At 36.1% G+C, this 20,368-nt stretch overlaps 1 protein-coding gene across 2 annotated transcripts in view; it reads left to right on the top strand.

Moving 5' to 3' along the window:
- Positions 1 to 20,368, top strand: part of LOC129439489 (ras-specific guanine nucleotide-releasing factor RalGPS1) — a 127,184-nt gene that overhangs the window by 2,225 nt on the left and 104,591 nt on the right. For both annotated transcript variants that reach the window (XM_055198136.2, XM_055198135.2), the window contains exons 2-4: positions 12,411 to 12,550; positions 14,160 to 14,264; positions 15,200 to 15,250. In XM_055198136.2, coding sequence (XP_055054111.1) covers positions 12,494 to 12,550; positions 14,160 to 14,264; positions 15,200 to 15,250 — 213 coding nt within the window. In that variant the 5' untranslated portion in view covers positions 12,411 to 12,493. The remainder of the gene's footprint in view (positions 1 to 12,410; positions 12,551 to 14,159; positions 14,265 to 15,199; positions 15,251 to 20,368) is intronic.

Below are 20,368 nucleotides of genomic sequence, written 5' to 3'. Positions count from 1 at the left end.
TTGTCTGGACTATCCAACCACGGCACCAGGACACAACCAAAAACAGCAAATTTTTGCTCACACCTACAAAGTGGCAATTTTATGCTATAATAAATTATCTATATGATATTTTGAGCTAAAACTTCACATATGTACTCTGGGGACACCAAAGATTAGTCTTGTGAAATGTCCTCTTTAAAATACGTCAGTACAGGGTGTTTTTAAATCAAGGCGGCTCCAACATGCAGTTTTGTCTGGGACAAAGGTAAACCCTGTTTGGGAAACCACCCCCAAAAGTTTCATGTTAGTAGAGTTTTAAAAGTGAAGAATACGTGTTGATGTTTCTGTGATCTGCTCCATTTTAGCCCCAGATGTCTCTCTGGACAGAAGTCTGGTTTTCTCCTGGTTTATATGTAGAGTTGTGTTTGGTAGCACAATGGGGGCAGATGAGGGTTTATCTTTACCAGGCACCGGCAGCCGTCTGACATTACAGGAGCATTGATGAGGAAACTTCTCTTCTATAAGGTCATGCTCAGAGAGGCTATAATTTTATTTTTATCTCCCACGCTCCCTCATAAAGCGGCTTCATCTATTATCAATTCTGAACTTTAATATCTTCATGAGTCAGTAATGTGTATGTGTTTTATTCTTTAAATGTTAGGTATCGGTCAGTTTTTACCATAGTAAAAGGCCAGTTGCCTGAAGCCATTTTTTTGGCAACTGGTCTGTAAAGTAACTGTAGTAAAGTACTTAAGGGTTAGGGTTAGGCCAGGGCTGTCAGGTCATCTGGTGTGAAGTCATTGAAGGCTAAATTCACCTGTACTCCATGAGCTGATCATGAGCCCTGTGTTTTCATTTTGACTGGATCTCATCTGTACAGAAAATGTCCAGGTCATATTTCACCATAAATTCAAATAAAAATATTCAAACGGTACAGCCTTTAAGAGAATTAAGACCTCGCTTTTGTTTCCTGGTAACAGGTTTCTCTTCCAAAATGCAAATGATTCAATTATGAAATGGTTCAAATATTAAGAAGTAAATATGATTTTGTGTTAAATTTCAAATGTTGATCTTTAGGTCTTAGCTGTTGAATTAATGAGGTTGTATTTTTGTTTATATACACACTTCTGTTTAGGCGACTTGCTTTTTTTAGGTGTTGCAAATGTCAGCCGAGAGGAGATCGGTATAGATGACGTTCTTGCCCCCGGGGCCACACAGTGTGAAAATATACACAGTGTCTGTCATCAAAGCACAAACCGAACATGTGTGAAACATTAGATTGTGACCCAGTTATCACAATGCAGACATTTGATATGAGACCACCGGATGATTTCTGCTATTTCATTTTAATTGCAACCTTGATGAAGCCCGTCTATAAGTCATTTAATATCACATTAACAGTTTTAAAGGATTTATATGTTGGTAACAATGCCAAATTTTGGATTAAATGAAATCTATTTTCTCTTCATGGAATTTGATAATGGCAATAAGATTGAATCACACTTCTGCATTTGTTTTATGTAAAACTTTATGAAGCTGATAGTTTTAAACTCTAAATTCTGATTGGATGAGTCATTTTCAAAGCTGTTTTAAAATAGGCCATACAGACACACAGACGTACACCTGTGACTGGACATCAATTATATATTACTAGTGTAGGTCATGATGTTGCGGAGCAACCATAAACAACTAAGTTGTCTAGCAAACTCCCCTTTACAACAAGTTATTTGTGGACACGCAAGATATATGGCCATTTAAAAGAAAGAGTTGATTGTGTGTGTCACCTCACTGTTCTCGTGTATTTCCCTGGATGGTTTATCTGAAGTGTTGGGTGACATCAGATCTGCTGAGTGTGCTTGTGGATCGCAGTGATGTCATGGATTGAATCTCTGATGAGTTCTGTTCTGCATCTTAATCCCTCATGAACACCCATAATAAGCATGAGGTGTATTTATAACCGGTTGTTCACACCTTGAGGTTTGACTGGAAAAGTGATAGATCTGAACCTCAGCTTCAATTTTTGAAGCATCTCAGTACGTTTACATGCAAACAAATAATCCGTTTGTAATCGTATTGATGGCTCAATCGTATTAAAAAGCCTTCATGTAAACACCTCAATCAATACAATTGACTGAGGATGATCTTAAAATTTTAGGCTACTTAAAGCAATAAAATAGCGTTGTGCCTTTTGAAAAGTGTGTTTTCATTACCTATATCTGAAAACTTCTTCTGAGAACAACTTCTCCAACTCCGTTTTGACTTTTATTTAGAGATAAAGCGTGAACTCGACGGAAGATGCTGTCTGCAGCGTAGCGTTGCCAACCAGTTTTTGTTTTTTTCTGCGGGTTAAAGATTAAATGATTTTGTTGATTAGTTATTGATATGTGGCCTGTGAACAGTCATTGGGATGCTTTTGGGTTAGTTTTGAATGTCCATTCGGATGGTTTTGATTTTTACATATTCCTATTCATAAATATTAAAATCGCGGGCATTGGCCTTTCTTACGCATATTAAATACATTTAAATTCAAATAAAATTTTTATGACTTTCAGAGAATGACACAATATTAAACAAGACTACACTTTAAAACCTTAAAATGAATAACATTGCTGTAATCATTTAAACATTTTGTAATATTTAATTTGTTTGTTTGATGACACAAAATGCGTTTTCTCCTATGCAATAATAATTACATCAAAACACAACATAAATTCACAAAAGATGTTAATTTTATTAATTCTCTGTAATTTACATCTTTAAAATTCATACGATTGCGAGGAACAGCCCTTTATCCAGCGATCTTGATCCCAGTTCTCATCACCGACCGTAAACTTAAATTTAAATTCAAATATTGCGCCTCAAGAAGCTTTACGACACATTGCTTTACGGCAGTGATGTCAAACGCTTATTGGCTCGTGCCTGCTACGTCACAGATTTGCAACATTGTTGTCTTTCAGTTGATGTACTTTTGAAATGTGAGTCTTGACAGAGAGAAGTTGGATTAACGTTATCGTGGATTAATAACTTTAATATTTCTCTGTACTTCATCATAAACTCCAGAGAGGACCGCGACTGCAGCACATCAGCATTTTAACTACTTTTGGTCCTGCTTTTGAAATTTCACAATAAATAAGTTATTTTGTTAACACTTGTCTACAATACATAGTTTTGGGTAGGTTTAGGGGTAGGACTGTATTAGCGCTTAAAATATTATTTATATGCTATATTGTTATTATTGTTTCAAAAATGTTACACTTTTAAACATTTCTGTCCATTACGTTGCATAATATAAAATGAATACACTTTTATACAAATTAAATTTTTTTGATATAAAAAGGGTTTGGGGTAGGGTTAGGTTAGGGTGGTAACATTATCGATAAAATGAAGGGAAATTATACTGCAATCTTTATGGTATTAAAGATTTGTAATTTTTTGTAATTTTTTCTTTTTTTGTAGCTGTAAAAACGTAATAATGCTACAATGAAATGTTGTAAATAATTCTTCATTGTAAGCTATAGCATCTTTTTAAACATACAAAAAACTTTTGTGTTTTTAAATGTTACATATTAATACAGGGTTTCCCGCAGCACTTTTCAGTTCGGGCGGCCCACCTAAGCTGGGATACCCTACCACCTTCACTAGGTCGTCCCAAAAAAAATTTCGCTGCACAAAAGGCCGTCAAGTGCATCTCGGAGAATAGCGTGGACGCGCATCACACCGCGAGCGGGCACGCGCCACATGGCTGAAATGAGATAAAGACATGGTCCGTCACTGTCTGGAGGATAACTAGCCTGTTGATAAAACATTTAATTCAGTAATAATCTAGTATGTGTTCATTTTCTGTCATGGTTTCTTGAAAATTGAGTTTAATTTTAGTGTTTTAAATAAAAATATTTATCATGACGCGTACACCCCCCCTTTGATTGCCACCCACCTGCACAACCCTACCACCTTAACTAACAAATTTTCTGCGGGAAACCCTGTTAATACTAGGTTGCTTGCTTTACATGAAGTGTAAAATATCTGAAAATGTGTCGCCTGGTTGTTACACAACAATATTCTGCTTCTGTGATCAATGCAAACTTTTCATGAGATCTCAGATGAATCTGCTCTTCAGCAAACACTATGACCTTCTGTCTTTATTCTGTCAACTGTGTTACGCTGCTAAATGTTTTCTAAATTAAGAACTGTGGCCTTTGGTTTAATGCATCCTGAATAGAAGTACACACCACATACAGTTTTCATTCAAATACAATTTTTATTTGATTGAGGATTGATTGTGATACAGTAAGGATGCAGTTTTTCTTATGATTTTAATATTTTCAGTAAACACACAAAGACCCTGTGTGTGTGGGTTTATTTTGCATTATTCCCCAGCTGACTGCACCGTACTGTTTGCCTGTAGAGTAAATCTGACATTCAGGACAAAGTATATACATTAAGAAGCAAGACATCTCTGTTTCAGTCCGTCACATTGTGTTCATGGTTTGGTTTCCCAGGGTGACCATCAAAGGCCATTCAGAAAGTCACAGCAGCAGGCGGCCGCCCCACATTCCAAGTGGTTTGCTGTTGCCATGACGACTCGGTCTCAGTGCAGGGGATTGTGGGAGTGATGAGGGACGAGGATTGTGTTGCCAAGTATGATTTCTGGAATAAAAAAGCGCTGGCTACCATCAAAATCTAAACTTTTGCAAATATTTCCATTTGAGTGTGGTCACTTTTTCCAAATGTCCCCCGCCATGGGGTGCGTGAATTACGTTTTTACTTCCTCATACCAACATTTATCTGGTTTAAATCTTTAGCCTACTGTCCACTATGTCCTAAATATATACTGTAGGGATGTGTACTATGTAACAGAATGTTAACTGTACATTTGTGATGTACTCATGGATATCATAATATCATTGTGCATGGCAACATGCTAAAAGATATTCACAGGATCTTAGATTTAATGTTTTCCTGCCCACGTGGTGATGATTACATCATCAGACAACCTGTTCAGCAACAGTTACTACAGTTTGATGATAAGATCATTTCTTTACAATAACATGCACTTATAACTGTACACTAAGAGCATACACACACATACTGTACTGAGAGAGAGAGAGATTTCCATCTGCCTCCTCATGCACCTGCCCTGTCCTCTTCCTCCTTCACCTCCTCCTCCTCTTGCTCCTTCTTTTATTTTCATTCTTTGAATACCATCATCACACCGGGAGCAGGTGGAGCTGAACATCTAGACTCTCATACAGGATCCCTAAGACTTAAGCATGTCTTAAATAAATACATAATTAATACCAAATATATTACTTTATACTGCAGAAAACATTTGAAATGAAGTCTGTATGTTCAGTTCTTTTTATTTAACCAGGTTAAACACTTTTACAAGATTAAAATCTCTTTTACAAGAGTGATCTGGCCAAGAAAGGCAGCAACAAATAACAAGAGTAAACAAATACACAACAAAACATAAAAAACTCTCAAAAATCACAACAACAATTTAACAAAGCACGAAACTCATCATTTATTTAAAGTAGCTTAAACTCATTTAATGATGTGGTAAGCTTTAGGGTATTCAGTAAGTTATTCCAAGAGGAGGCAGCATGTAAAACATGTTTTCTCTATCTTCGCTCGAACCGTGGGAACGTTAAGATGCAACAAATCATTTGAATAAAATTTGTAGCATTCTTTGAAAAGCAAGAGACAAGTAATGTGGGGTAAGACCGCAAATCGACTTATAATATATAATGTATATTTATGTAAAGCAATTCAGGCTAAATTGTGAGGATGAAGATAAATTGACTGTTTGGATTCCATTTTGTTCCGTTTAAATTTTTCTCGATTCTGTAAATTAATAAATTAAGTTTATAATCAAAACGATTAAACTACTTATACAATTCAACAATAGTTTATTAATGGTTTGCATTCAAAAGTACATTTTGGTAGTGTTTTAATATTTGGCTAATGTTTACAGAATTTCATAGTAAAATCCAACATTAAATCTTTTGTCAGACAAAGTGCTGCCAAATTTATTGAACAGAACAAATTTAAACTTTCTGATGGCCATTAAAACATTAGAGCCAGCCTGTGCATTAAACTCTGTGTATGTGAGCAGGGTCTTAAATGTAAAAAAAAATGTTTTTTTGAAGACTTTGTGGTCTCAGATGGTCTCATCGACATGTTTTTCTCTATTCAGAATGAATGTTTATAGTTGATGGTGCGTAATCACGTGACCGTGTTGCATAACGCAAACAGTAAAATGTTTCCAAACATTTCTATCATTTTATTTGCCGGTTGATAATATCATGGCAACAAACTAATATTCACAAATAAGGTATAATGTTTTTTTTTAAATGGTTTATAGAAAATATGAGTAAATTAAAATAGAAAATAGAGTAAATTCCATTTTCATGTCTTGATTCTGTCCGTGTTTTCTGTAAAAAAATATTCAGCTAGGCATGGGCCGGTATAAGATTCTGGCTGGATGATAACCTTTAGCAAAAGTGCCACGGTTTCACGGTGTTGCGGTATTGCCATTTGCAACAGTAAAATGTGTTATTTTTTAAAATGCCATTTAAAGGAACAGTATGTAAGAAATTTATATCAATTAATCATACAATGTCCCTGATATGTCACTAGACATTAAGAAATCATTCTCATTTCAAATACTTATATCACTGACAACAGTGGTCCGGCAAGGATATTGTCATTTAAAAAGTGGAGTTGCAGCCCTCAACTGATGTGTATGTTGTCATTTTGTGTATTGGCCACCAGTTGTGTGATTGCAGTACCAGTTTTAGCCACAAGTTTTGTGATTGTAGTACCCGTTTTGGCCACAATCCTACATACTGTTCCTTTAAAAATGAAGCCTTTAAATTATAATATGCTTTTAAAAAATATAAAATATTTTCGTAATGTATATTAACCATAAACATCAAATCACTCACATGACTTAATGAATTTTGTATAAACACTGCTCATACCTTGAAGACGGTATAACAGAAAATTTTAGTGGTTTTGAAACCTTGGTAAACCTTGGTATACATTGAAACTGGTAACCAGCCCATGCCTAAGCTGGTTAACTTACTGTAGAAAATAAAGAAAGACTGAAAATGTTTCATGTTGTGAACAAACTGTTGCCAATAAATAACATAAATGTAAAATCTACAGTAAGTTACTGGCAACTAGCTGACAGTAAAACTGTAGTTTCTACAGAAATGATTTACAGTGATAGCGCACTAGAAATCTGAAGACTGTGTTGCTCAGCAAGATATCACTCTAACTAGTCCTTCTCATGCACTGTACTTTATTAATATACCTCTAGTCTAACTCTACAGTTGCTAAGCAACATGCCAACCTACTAGTGTATTAAAGGCAGAATGTATTAGAAATGTGTATTAGATCTTCATATCCAGCAGCTATAACACAAACACACACACACACACACACACACACACAGATGCAGTGCAGGATGCAGCTGTGCCATTGCAAGTTTGTTCTAGTTTTGAGATCCTCTATCACTGATCTGTGTCGTATTAAAGTTTCATTTTGATGAGATCCAGGAAACGCTTTTCTTTCTGTAGCTGGGCAGGACAGTGAACTTATTATGAGAAAAGATGAGTTCATTGTAAGGCACTGAATGAAAAGACAGAAAATAAATATATTATTCAATCACTCTGTTCTCGCCCTTTTAATATGATTTACTGTATTTGGTGTGCAGTGTTTAAATGAAGAAATAGACAACGTGTTACTGAGTCAGGTTCAGTGTGGAGAGACATCAGAGAGTCTGGTGGTTCTGTGGGTCGGCCCGTTTAATTACAGGATAGCTGTTAGAATGAGAGAGTCAGATAAAGATTTAACAAAAGAGAGTAAGGATGAAAGGAGAAAGAATAATAACGGAGGAAACCGGTGTCACAGACACTTTTACATTTCAGGCATTGTCTCTTTGTTAAAGGATTTGTTCTGCTAACAGCAAAGACTTGCAGTACAAACATACATAGAGACAATTTTCCTGTCTTATATTGATTTAATGACCTGAACTTTAACACATTTTCAGTATATTTGAGTGATATATCCAGCATCTTTACTCTGTGTGGGAGTATATGTTCAGAAAAAGTAAAAAATGCTTAGTGGATCATCAGGAACTCAAACTGGATGACTGGATTTACTTGATTAAAGTGCATTGGGTACAGTATTGCACACCTACCAACTTTTTTAGTTATTTATTTTGTTAAATAATAATAAATCAAGGCTCATTTTTTTCTAATGCAGAAGACAATCTAATGTGTGTCTGTCACTGGAAGTGTATGAGAGTTTTCACACCTGCCCTGATCACAGATGGTGTCTCAAACCGAGGAGGACGGCACAGAAACTGCTATAACGCCTTGAAGAGCTGCATTGATAATCTTATCATAACACTGATATATGAGATTATTAACATTGATTCATGAGATGCTCAGAATGACACACATTAAGGTGTGTTTTTGAGCTGCGTTGTTTTCATTGCAGTCAATTGTGTGAAATGCAAACGCTCTCAAATTCAGCTGACTCGACATTGGGATTCATTCTGATTGGTTGATGTTTTGGCTCACATACTGTACAGACTTACAGATTCTGAATGTTTATGAAGACAGAAGTTGTTATTTACTTTAAAGAGGAAATATTTTAGATTTAGGTCTGTATTTGTTGAACATGTTGACTTTGTGCACATCATTTTGTGTCAGATTTGCTCTTTCTGAAGCTTATTAAATGCTCTTGGGAACTCAAGGTGATGTTTTACACAAACCTTAAACTCAATTAAGCAAAATAACTTTAGTTTTTCAATAATCTTTTTTACATGTGGTTTTGGTGGTAATATCATTTTTATAAACGAGTAACAAACTGTATTAAAAATAAAAGAAAATAGAAGCAGGTTTACTCTTGGTTTTAGACTTGAATTAGACTGTATTTTATTTTAGACTGTATTAAAATAATTTGATGATCTTTCTGTCTTTTACCCAGTGTGTGAAAATGATCTTGATCTAAACTGAAAATGAAAGTAAACTATATATAGAGAGAGTATTAATATAATTGAAATGATGTAAACATTGAACAGTAGGTTTTGAATAAAGCAGGTTTTTCAGCTTCAGGAATCAGACTCAAAGTTTCCTCTGTTATGATAAAACACTGTACTGTCACTGTTGTTTACTGTAAATGCTGACACCTGCTGGTGAATAAGTGTTTTACATTACATTTAGCATTGAATGTTGAATTGGCCAAAACCATGCACTTTAAAAAAAGGCAGCATCAAATCAACATAATTTGTTAAATTATATGTAAAAATATAAGTTAAACAATTTCAACTTGTTTTTATAAGTTATGTCAACCTATCACAACTGTATAGCTGTATATCAATTTATGCTCCTGTATAGCTCAGTGGTAGAGCATTGCGGTCATGGGTTCGAACCCAGGGAACACATGTACTATAATGTCAGTCACTCTAAGTCACTTTGGATAAAAGCATCTGCCAAATGCATAAATGAAATGAAATGTAATCCCAAGGCAAAACTAAAATAATAGGTTGAATTGGCTTGCAAAACCAAGTTGTTTTAAGTTAACTTCATGCTAAATTTTTTTTTACATGTGTTTGTATGTGTATAGTATAGTTCATATATGTGTTTTTTGTTAATAGTTGGCAAATGTGTATTAAATGATTGATGTTGGCTTAACCCTTTAACTGGTGCAGCACTTTTTGAGATAAAGAAGACACTTTAAAGTTTTTCACAGAAGTGTCTGGAGGTGAATATATAAAAAAAGTTATAGTGGTTTACATTTATTATAATAAATAAAAAATAATGTGAAGTATATATTGTATACATTCAATTATCATGAAAAAATGAGGTTTGTATTACACTTTTAATGGTTTTACTAACAAAGGCCACTAGGTGTCAACGGTTTGCTGCATACTCTTGTCACAAATTAATAAATTACTGTCACTGCATTATTGCTTAAAGGTTTTGAAATATGAAAATTATATTCTTGGACCTTTCCAATGATATGTAGTTTGCCGTGATACCCAAAATATTGAAGTAAACTCAGGTGTCCTGCTCACAGAATAACGCCAGTTTGTAGTCAGTATGTTGTTGTTGTTGTTTTTGTTTTTTTTGTCCATAGTGACACTATCTGAAGGAAAGTCCCAGTGAGCATTTGCCTCTTTCAGAATTCATACCTGAAGACTTTCATTTGCCAGGCCAGATATTTAAAACTTTCCCCGCCATTGACGAGTTAACTCGTCAATTAAGAGGAAACGCTTCCCTGCAAATGACAAGTTTTTCAGTCAATCCGTATTTCCGCTATTAACCACAGCTACTATCCAACTTATACAACCTGATAGCGAACCCCTTACGCAGTGTTTCCCACAGGATTTTGAGAGACTGTGGTGGTGATGACGTCACCCGCTAATTAGCATATATGTGACGTCATCATGTCGTGTTAGCGTTTGATCTAGTGTTGACACCTGAAATATGTTTCACTTCTACTCTTTGATCTGTATCTGTACTTTATCTGAATTATATATCAAATTATATTTTAAGCCGAATTAAGCTGTTTTAAATGGTGAAATAAAAATGTAAATGGGGAATCATGAAAATTCTATTTGTGGGGGCCAGTGTTGATTCTGTGGTGGGCCACCATAAATAAATCAATGTATGGGAAACACTGAACCTACCCATATTTGAGATAAGATAAAAAGAGAACAAATAAAGGTAGGATGAAACAGGTTTTTTGTTGTTTTTTTAAAGCAGGGGGTCGGTTCTTTCCTTTTGATTTATATATTTAAAGAAGAAAACATTCTGGAAGGCATTCAACTTTTGTGAAAATCATAAAAATGCTGGCCTGGTGCTGGCTGTCAACTTAAAACATTTTTTTTTTTTTTGAAGAAAAGAGTTAAACACCAAGCAACACCCTCACTATAGATCCAATAGTTTGAGGCCAGCTGTTTATATTTTATGATGAGAGAGCCAACATATTACTTAACTAATTGATCAGTTTGATAATGTTTGTCAGAATATCATTGATTTGGAACTGTTAAGTTTCTTCTTATAATCATGGATTCATTCCTCAGGAAACATACATAATGATAATGTATTGTGTGCAGTATATAAGGCACTTTAGATAAAAGTCTCTGCCTAATATATAAATGTAAACATAATAGATGGGCATTGTTTGACATTAGTTTGTTTTATTTAGTTTTAGTTTGGCCACTAGAGGTCAATGCAGGCCGAAATGTTTTCTGATGTTTTCCATCACATGAGTTATAAACTTTTCTTTAAAGTGTTCATGCGTGTGATGTCATAGCCATGAGGATTTCTGGTATCACTTTATTTTCATGCTTCCCTTTGACAGAAACATTGCATGCAAACTCTCATTAAAGTATTAATATACTGTCTGCTTAATATCACATAACACTGTGATCCACTAACAGTTATTTTACTGATTATACCTGCAAATGGTAAATGATAACCCTTACCCTACCTGTAACAGTCTACTAATACTCAACTAATACTGTAATGGGAAATTTGCTGACATAACTAAATGTCTTAAAATTGTTTTTACCAGATTTTTGAATGACCATTTTTTTAGTTTAGTAGTAATAAATGATGTGTGTGGACTGATCGAGCAAAGGATTCCTGTTTTCCATGATGTGTTTTTATAGTAGGACTCACTCTGTGTTAAAGGGAGTTTTGGGCTTTAGGGATGGAGTTGGACCGTGTTTGACAGCTAGTAATCCTGGTTATTTGTTGAGGTTTCTTATGTTGGGAAATGTTTATTTGATGAAAGTGTCAGAACTTGGCATCAGTCAGTCAGTCAGTACTACATCATGAGATCTGAACATTTAGTTGGTCTGTCTGAGGAAAACATTGCTTCCCTCTTTACAGTGATGTGTCTTTCATATTAAATACTTTAAGACTGGAACAACAAGGTCATATCAATAAGACACGGGCAGTTTGAGAGACATTTTGAGTGACATCATTCACTGAGTGATTTTCATTGTAAAAGTCACAATCTTTCCGGTCTGTATGGATTTTTCCTACCCTTCTGATCCATCAGTCTGTGCTGGAACTTTAGCTGGGAAACTGTACACACACAACCAGTCAAAACACTGGACACACTTGACTTGAATGTTTATTGTGATATTAAAAATGTTTGGGCTGTGCTTTAATGCTTGAACTGAATGATTTGGACCATTCAGTAAAGAAAATCCACTAAAATCCATCATGCATGGGAAACAACACTGTTTACAAAGCGTCTCATCATGACTGAGCTGCAAATATAATGAGGGGTTCCAATTGTGATCCTAAATATTTGAGTTTCCTAACCTTGCAGGATTTATCTCATGAAGTATAACCATAACTGTTACTGATTGTCATTTCTTCTCTCTTTCTCTGGTGTAGGTATGGATGAAGTGTCATATATGGGGTCTGGCTAAGGGTCACTGTTGGCCTGGCGTCTGCACCCCATTGGCTCAGCCTCCAGCATGTACCGTCGAAATGGCCTATCAGATGGCACCAGCATTAAGTCTGCATCCTCTGAGGTATCCTTTATCTCATCCATTTTAAGAAATAGTTTCTGTTAAAAGTAATATTTTGATATAATATTTTAAAAGATTGTAGGGATAATGTCGATTCACACACATGCACAGAGTTACTGGTCTCTCTTGACAGTTCTGCAGTCTGCAGTGGAAAATAGCATTGCTTTAATATGTGTGGTACTGTGATTGACCGGCAGTACAGATGAGGTAATGCCTCTGAGAACTGGGAACCCTTCTGGCTGTGTCCCTGTTCCTGTCTTCTTTCATTACGTTCCCAGCAGCACCATCTGTGCAAAAATACTGTGCATCAGACACAAATGGCATGCATCAGACACAAATGCTGTGCATCAGACAAAAAATGTTGTGCATCAGACGTAAACTGCCGTGCATCAGACGCAAACTGCCGTGCATCAGACGCAAACTGCCATGCATCAGACGCAAACTGCCGTGCATTCAGACGCAAACGCTGTGCATCAGACAAACAATGATGTGCATCAGACAAAAATGCAATGCATCAAACAAAAAATAGTGTGTATCAGACAAAAAATGCCGTGTATCAGACAAAAATGGCGTACATCCGACAAAAAAATGGCGTGCATCAGACACAAATGGCGTGTATCGGACAAAAAATACCGTGCATCAGACACACATGCCGTGCCTTAGACAAAAAATGCCGTGCGTCAAACAAACAATACTGTGCATCAGACAAAAAGTGCCGTGCATCAGACACAAATGCCGTGCATCAGACAAAAAGTGCCGTGCATCAGACAAAAAATACTGTGCATCAGACAAAATCCGCGCATCAGACAAAATTGGCGTGCATCAGACAAAAAATGGCGTGCATCAAACAAAAAATGGGATGCATCAGACAAAAATGGCATGAATCAGACAAAAATGGCGTGCATCAGACAAAAAAAATTGCGTGCATCAAACAAAAAAGACGTACATCAGACAAAAAATGCCGTGCATCAAATGATTAATACCATAGTGTTAATTGGTACTTCAATGGTTACATTATTAATAGGACATCATACAGTATACCATCCCAAATTATTATAAGGTTCTTCTATGTATACTGCTGAATATCTGAAAGTCTTCTGACAGTACCATCATGTTTTTTTACATCATGATAATAACATAGTATTTTTAGATGTTAATCTAGTACTAACGTAAGTACATACCTTGCTGTATGAAGCCTTAATGCATATTATTGTACACACACCAGTCAACTCTCTGCTTATAGACGTCCACATGTGCTAATATCAAACCTCCGGTCCTGATTCTTTCATCATATCTGGTATAAATCATAAACTCATCATGACAGCCTTGAGACCGAAGTGCTTTTCCATGGAAAGAACTGTTCTGCTTTCGATGGCAGGCATGATCCATACTGTTATTACTTGTGGTCGAGGTTCACACCAGAATACACAGATGACACAAGAATGAGAGAACCAGCTTGTAATTTATTGAATTAATCCAAGATGATTACCAAAGAGAAAAGAAACAGAATATCAGGCATGAAACGGTGTAGAATAAACAACGTAGGATTGAGTTTTTCACTGTTTCTTACTTAAATATTTCCTGCTTCATATTGCTTTTGTATCACATTCAGGACAGTAAGAGTTTGGTGTCGGTGGACGGGCAGACCGCTGACTACGCCAAGAGCTACGATGCTGTCGTGTTTGATGTGCTAAAAGTGACCCCAGAGGAGTTTGCAGTGAGTAAAACTGTCAGTGTGAAAATGATCTGTCCTCAGCTGGAAAACTTGGGTGGTCTTTGGTTCTAGATGGTTTGTAGCGTCCTGTAATGATACAGCTAATTATAACTCTACTGTTCAGTGGAGACCTATCAGTTTGAAAACTACATCATGTGCATACTTGATGTCTACGGCCTGCATACTTCCTGAAATGCAACCTAATAAATAAGGTGAAACTTTCATAAAAAATGTATTTAGCCTTGTGATGTGCCAGCGTGACCTTGCATATTATGTAATCACATCAAAAGGTCACACATGACGTATAATAAGTGTGAGATGGGTATTTGCATTTTTTAATCCTTTACACGTTTCACTATGACCTTTTTTCATATATCCCTCTTTTGCGTTGTGCAAAATGAGCTGTAAAACCTGGAAACACATTCTGTTTTTGTCGAGAGTGCCCTGCACTCACAACCGTGATGCCTACCTTCCATAGCAATGAATGAAAACACGTTATTCGCTTTGTGTCACTGCGCACCCACCAGCACCAGCGGGCACACTGGCACGGAGCAGAACAAGACCTTTAGCCTATGTGCCGGGGCTAACCCTGGGCACACCACTACAATAAATATTAAAGTAGTAAGAGTTTTCCTATAATATAGAAGAATGTAATGTTTCCTGAGGCTTTGTTAAGCAGTAGAAAGACTGATTGTATGATTTGAGTTTGTTAGCACAGCTTGATGTGTATCAAGGTTTTATTATTACATCTCAACTGTAACTAAAGGCTTGAAGGACCCTGGCGAAGTGAGATTTCTCAACTCTTTCACCACAGTGAATTTTTATGATAGATGGCTTTCATTCAGCTTCCATAAATCAAATCCATAAGTCAGATCTGGAAAATGATCTCACTACTGTGATTAGACATTGTGGTCATTTTCTTTTCCATTCTTTTTCAGAGCCAAATTACCCTGATGGATGCCCCTGTTTTTAAGGCCATACAGCCTGAGGTAAGATTTAAGATTTTGTCATTTCACATTATTAGATTGTGCTTTGTTGTTAATTGACTGGTGAACACCTGGTCCTGAATGCTTATTGGTCAATACGGTGTTCCTACTTCATAAAAATACACAATATTAACAGGTATGACTGTCCAGCTAGATATGGTACATACCATTTTTATGTACTGAAAATTATGTGTGCACTTTTTATTTTTATAAGTAATTATTTCTTATCCCAGTCCGGGTTTATGTGCCTAAAGATCTCAAAAATGTGCCGAATCCCATTATTCTCCAGGCTCTTTGTCCTTACCCATTTAGAAGCACGGACCACGAAAGACTTCATTTGCTGTGCCCAGTGCGAGCATTGGACATGTATGTTCATATGACTGATAAGTGGAGGAAGTCTGAGCAGTTATCTGTGTGCTTTGGTTGAGGCTTTCTCATTGCTTATGAGGTTTTGGGCAGTCCCTCACCTGTAGCTGTTAGGCTGCACTCTGTTCGGGGTATGGTGGCCCTTTGGTCCTTGGTTGGGGGCCTCTCTTCAGGACATTTGTGATCAAGCAGGCTGGTCACATTTTTTTACTTTCTACCATTTAGACTTGAGTTCTGCTCCTGATGCTCAGGCTCTCGTGTCTTAGTGTGTTCAGTCACATACACAGACAGTCACTTGACAGCATGGCGGTTCCCCAAAGTGTTGCCATGCTGACGCAGCTGGAGAGGTTATCTCTGTAACCCTGGTTCCCTGAGAAGGGAACAAGACACTATGTCTTCCTGCCATACTCCCTGCATCCCTTTAGTGCCTTGCTTCGGCAGTCTAAGCTAAAAATACCTCTCAGATTCCCTTTTATACATCCTGGTCCATTTGTCATCCCGCCTATAATGTATCATCCCCCTGTTTGGACTTTATTCTATTCATGCTTCAGACGCAGTCACACTAAGGCGGTCCCCATGGTGACGCAGCATCTTGTTCCCTTCTAAGGGAACCAGGGTTACAGACGTAACCTGAGACGTTTAATCACTATTTTCAGCACCTTTTGAATTAGTTTCCTTTAAAGTCCCCGTGAACACAAAGTCATGATTGATGTTTCTGTATAATTTCTGTATTTCCGAGTGAAACGAAATATCACACGAGGAAAATAGCGGGCATGGCTTGAGATTTTACTCTGAATTGATATCCGGGTTTAGACCCTTACATTCCACTGAAACCTGTATAATACATCTGACTGACAGCATAAGGAAAGCAGTAGATAAAGGAGACTTCTGTGGGATGGTTATGCTGGACCTGCAGAAGGCTTTTGATACCATAGATCATGAAATTTTAATATACAAATTAAAGGCAATTGGGTTTGATAAAAATTCTCTTAAGTGGGTTCAATCTTATTTAAAAGATAGGAAGCAACAAGTTGATATTAAGGGTACATTATCCGATCCCTTATTTATTAATTGTGGTGTGCCTCAGGGGAGCCTATTAGGACCGTTGTTTTTCCTTTTATACATAAATGATTTAAAGGTAGCGTGTCCTGAGGAACTCTTTCTTTATGCTGACGATGTAGCAATTGTGGTTGCCCATCGAGATAAAGAGATGGTGGAGAAAACAATGTCTTTACAGTTAGAGGAGATTTCAAAATGGTTTTTAGATAATAAGTTATTTTTACACTTAGGTAAAACGGAAGCTATTCTTTTTGCTTCCAAAATGAAATTAAATAAACAGGGTAGTTTTGTAGTTAAAAGTAGCGACATGATTTTGGAGTCAAAAAGTGTAGTACAATATTTGGGCTGCTTTATAGATAATAAACTAACAGGTGATTATATGGCTAGTAAAATGATTGCAAAGATTTGTGGGAAGGTGAAGTTTTTAGCTAGGCAAGCTAACTTACTGGACACTTATTCTTTAAGATTATTGGCAAATGCTTTGGTACAACCTCATTTTGATTATGCATCATCATTTTGGTACAGTAGTTGTTCACAGAGATGGAAAAATAAATTACAAAAGTCTCAAAACAAATTAGTCAGAACAATCCTAAAAATGCACCCGCGTACACACATAAATAATGATTGTTTTAAAGAGTTGGGTCTCTTGAATGTCGAAAAAAGAGTGATATTTTTAAAATTGGGTATGTCGCGTAAAATTTTAAACAATATGGTTCCAAAATATTTAGTGAATTATAATAATATGGTGAGAACCCAACATCTATACAATACTAGGGGCAGGGATTTTAACATATATCCTTGTGGATTTAAAAGTTTAGTAGGGAAAAATTCATTTTTATATACTAGTGCTATGGCATGGAATAAACTGTCTACATCTATAAAGAAAATAACAGAGCTGAAGCATTTTAAAAGGGTATTGAAAAAGTGGTTGATGGAAGATACTGTATGACAAATGTGTTAATGTTTGCAGTGTTATTGTATATGATGTAAAGTGAACTTAGGAGAAACGTTTGTAGTCTCTGTCATCTGTGGGGTTTTGCATTATTTCTGCTAATTGCCTATATGCTTTATTTACAGCGAGGACCACAATGGAAATAAGCCTTAGGCTTTTTTGTGTCTATATCCTCGGCAGTTTTTTTAAGTGTATGGGATAATTGTTATTTTATACATTTTTATGAAATTCTGTCAAATAAATTTCAATTCAATTCAATATAGAAAAGTGGCATTTTATTCAAAAAAGGAACTTGCAGCATAGTGAGAGTTATAGTGGGCGGGGTTAACCGAAGCTCCGCCTAAGCCGTCTAGCTGATGTCATCAGAGAATGATCGCCACAAGAGGGTGGTTTCCCGGACAGGGATTAGACTAGTCCTAGACTAAAATAAGTATAAGAGCTGTCCAAAGTAAAAACAATTTGCACTGACATATCTTAAAATACATCAGTGCCTTTTGTTTTGCCTTAAAATGCACACAAGTAATGTTTTTAGTAAGTCATGTTTGTTAAAACTAGTTATATTTCATAATTAAACTAAGGTCTAGTCCTGGTTTAAGATAATCCCTGTTTGGGAAACCACCATATAATTTTTTAGTGCACTGTACTTTTTTAAAGGACGTATTGTTTTAAAATTGTGGTTACAGATAGTTTTTACAAATAGTTTTATATTAGTGTCTGTATCTTATTTTAAGACCTCAACTTATCCACTCTCTGTGTGTTAGTATGACAACAGTGTTTCTGTCTGTAGATCTGTTATTATTTCAGTTGCTAGACACCAATAAGAGAGACATTATCTGTTTTTCCACCCATTGTTTTGTGTGTGGCCTTCATTAAACACAAAATCACAATGCAGACTTTGTAAACAGTGTTTTTGTGTTAACTTTATAAGCAGGATTGCATCATTGTCTGTCCCTATGGAGTGAAAGTGTCTTTGTTGTTAGGATTGTGTTTATAATGCTGGGAGTGTAAAGCAGTCCTCTGTGTTCTCGCGCATTATTTACGATACTATAGCGAAGTCTGCAGTTAATTTTATTCTGCTGTTGTGTCGATGAGCTCATGTTTAGACAGTCAGTTATTCCGAAGGAGGAGCGGTTTTAAAATATGACAGTCTTTCATTAGTGATGTTTATATCCCCTTTACAGAAAAGAATAACAGTTCTGTATTAATGCAATCTTTTCCTGGATGAGTGATGCAGCAAGCGGTCCGGGTTCTCCTCAGACCGCGAGGAAACTTTCTGGCTTGCGATGAGACCACCTGCGTCCTACTTTCATTTACTGCACTGATGCTGTTACAGTATTAACACAAATTACTTTCAATGTTTTTAGTGGTACAGTACTTATTACTACTGTACTTCAGTCTATAAGTGTGTCCTGCGGAGTATGTGCCTCCTCAAACTATCTGGCTTGTTGAGAAGAGATTTGTTTTATTTATTCTTGGTGTATAATAAATCAAATAGTCATGATGACCTGTATTAAAGGATGAACTAAGTCATATCTACAGACCAGAATATAATGAAGTCCATTATAACCGTACCATCAATGGTTCATTCAGAAGGTGGCAAACATCTTATCGACACATTGAGAATACAAGATTGTAAACACATAGGGTGATGTATGGTAGATGTAGGGTTGCCAACTTTCTCACTTTGAATTATGGGACAAAAGATGGCCTGCCATAGCAATATATGGTTTTGTGTACACAATGTATTATTTTACCCCATTTGTCAAAATGAGAGCTAATCTCCTAATTAAATAATATTATAAAATGGCCTCGTCCTTCATTCTGATTGATTGAAACGCGTTCTAAGCTGTGATAAAATAGCCCCGTAACCCCACGGTTCAGACCACATTATATAAGTATCACTGCACCACTCTTGCTGCGTACTGATTTATGAAAATAAACACCACAGTCTTTAATCATATTTTTAATTTTTCTACAATTGCACGGTTAAGCTTCGCGGGGCTTATTGCCTTTATAAAGCAGTTACTTCATATGCATAGAAGGATTTCATTAAATAAAACACAAAAAAGGTGTAATTATATTAGTACAAATATTACTCTTCCGCCAAACAAAGTAGATCCTCAGAATCAAGTGTGGCTGCAACAGATCGTAGTTCCCAACCAACACAGACACAGCAAAGACACAATGAAAATATGTTTAAAGACTGTGGTGTTTATTTATATAAATCAACATGCATCTAATTAATACATTAACATTTATATTGTGCAACTGTTGAAGTGATGATCAAATATGCTTGGAAGCATGTTTAACTCTAAAAAAAAAAAAAAAAAAAAGTTGCCACCCAGTTTTAGGTAACCCACTGCTTCTTGGGGCTTATTGCTTTAATTTATAACTCTTGCCTTGGCAACATACGGTAGGTGTATTAATAGTTTGTTAAAGGGGACATTTCACAAGACTTTTTAAAGATGTAAAATAAATCTTTGGTGTCCCCAGAGTACATGTGTGAAGTTTTAGCTCAAAATATCACACAGATAATTTATTATAAGATGTTAAAATTGACACTTTGTTGGTGTGAGCAAATATGTGCCATTTTGGGTGTGTACTTTAAAATGCAAATGAGCTGATCTCTGCACTAAATGGCAGTGCCGTGATTGGATAGTCCAGATTAAGGGGCGGTGTTATAATAATAATAATTCTGACATCACAAGGGGAGCCAAATTTCAATTAGCTATTTTTTCACTTGC

This window comes from Misgurnus anguillicaudatus, chromosome 22, assembly GCF_027580225.2.
Source record: "Misgurnus anguillicaudatus chromosome 22, ASM2758022v2, whole genome shotgun sequence".
NCBI classification, from domain to species: Eukaryota; Metazoa; Chordata; class Actinopteri; order Cypriniformes; family Cobitidae; genus Misgurnus; species Misgurnus anguillicaudatus.
Note: the sequence above shows the minus strand (reverse complement) of the source record. Positions and strands in the feature narration are given on the sequence as shown.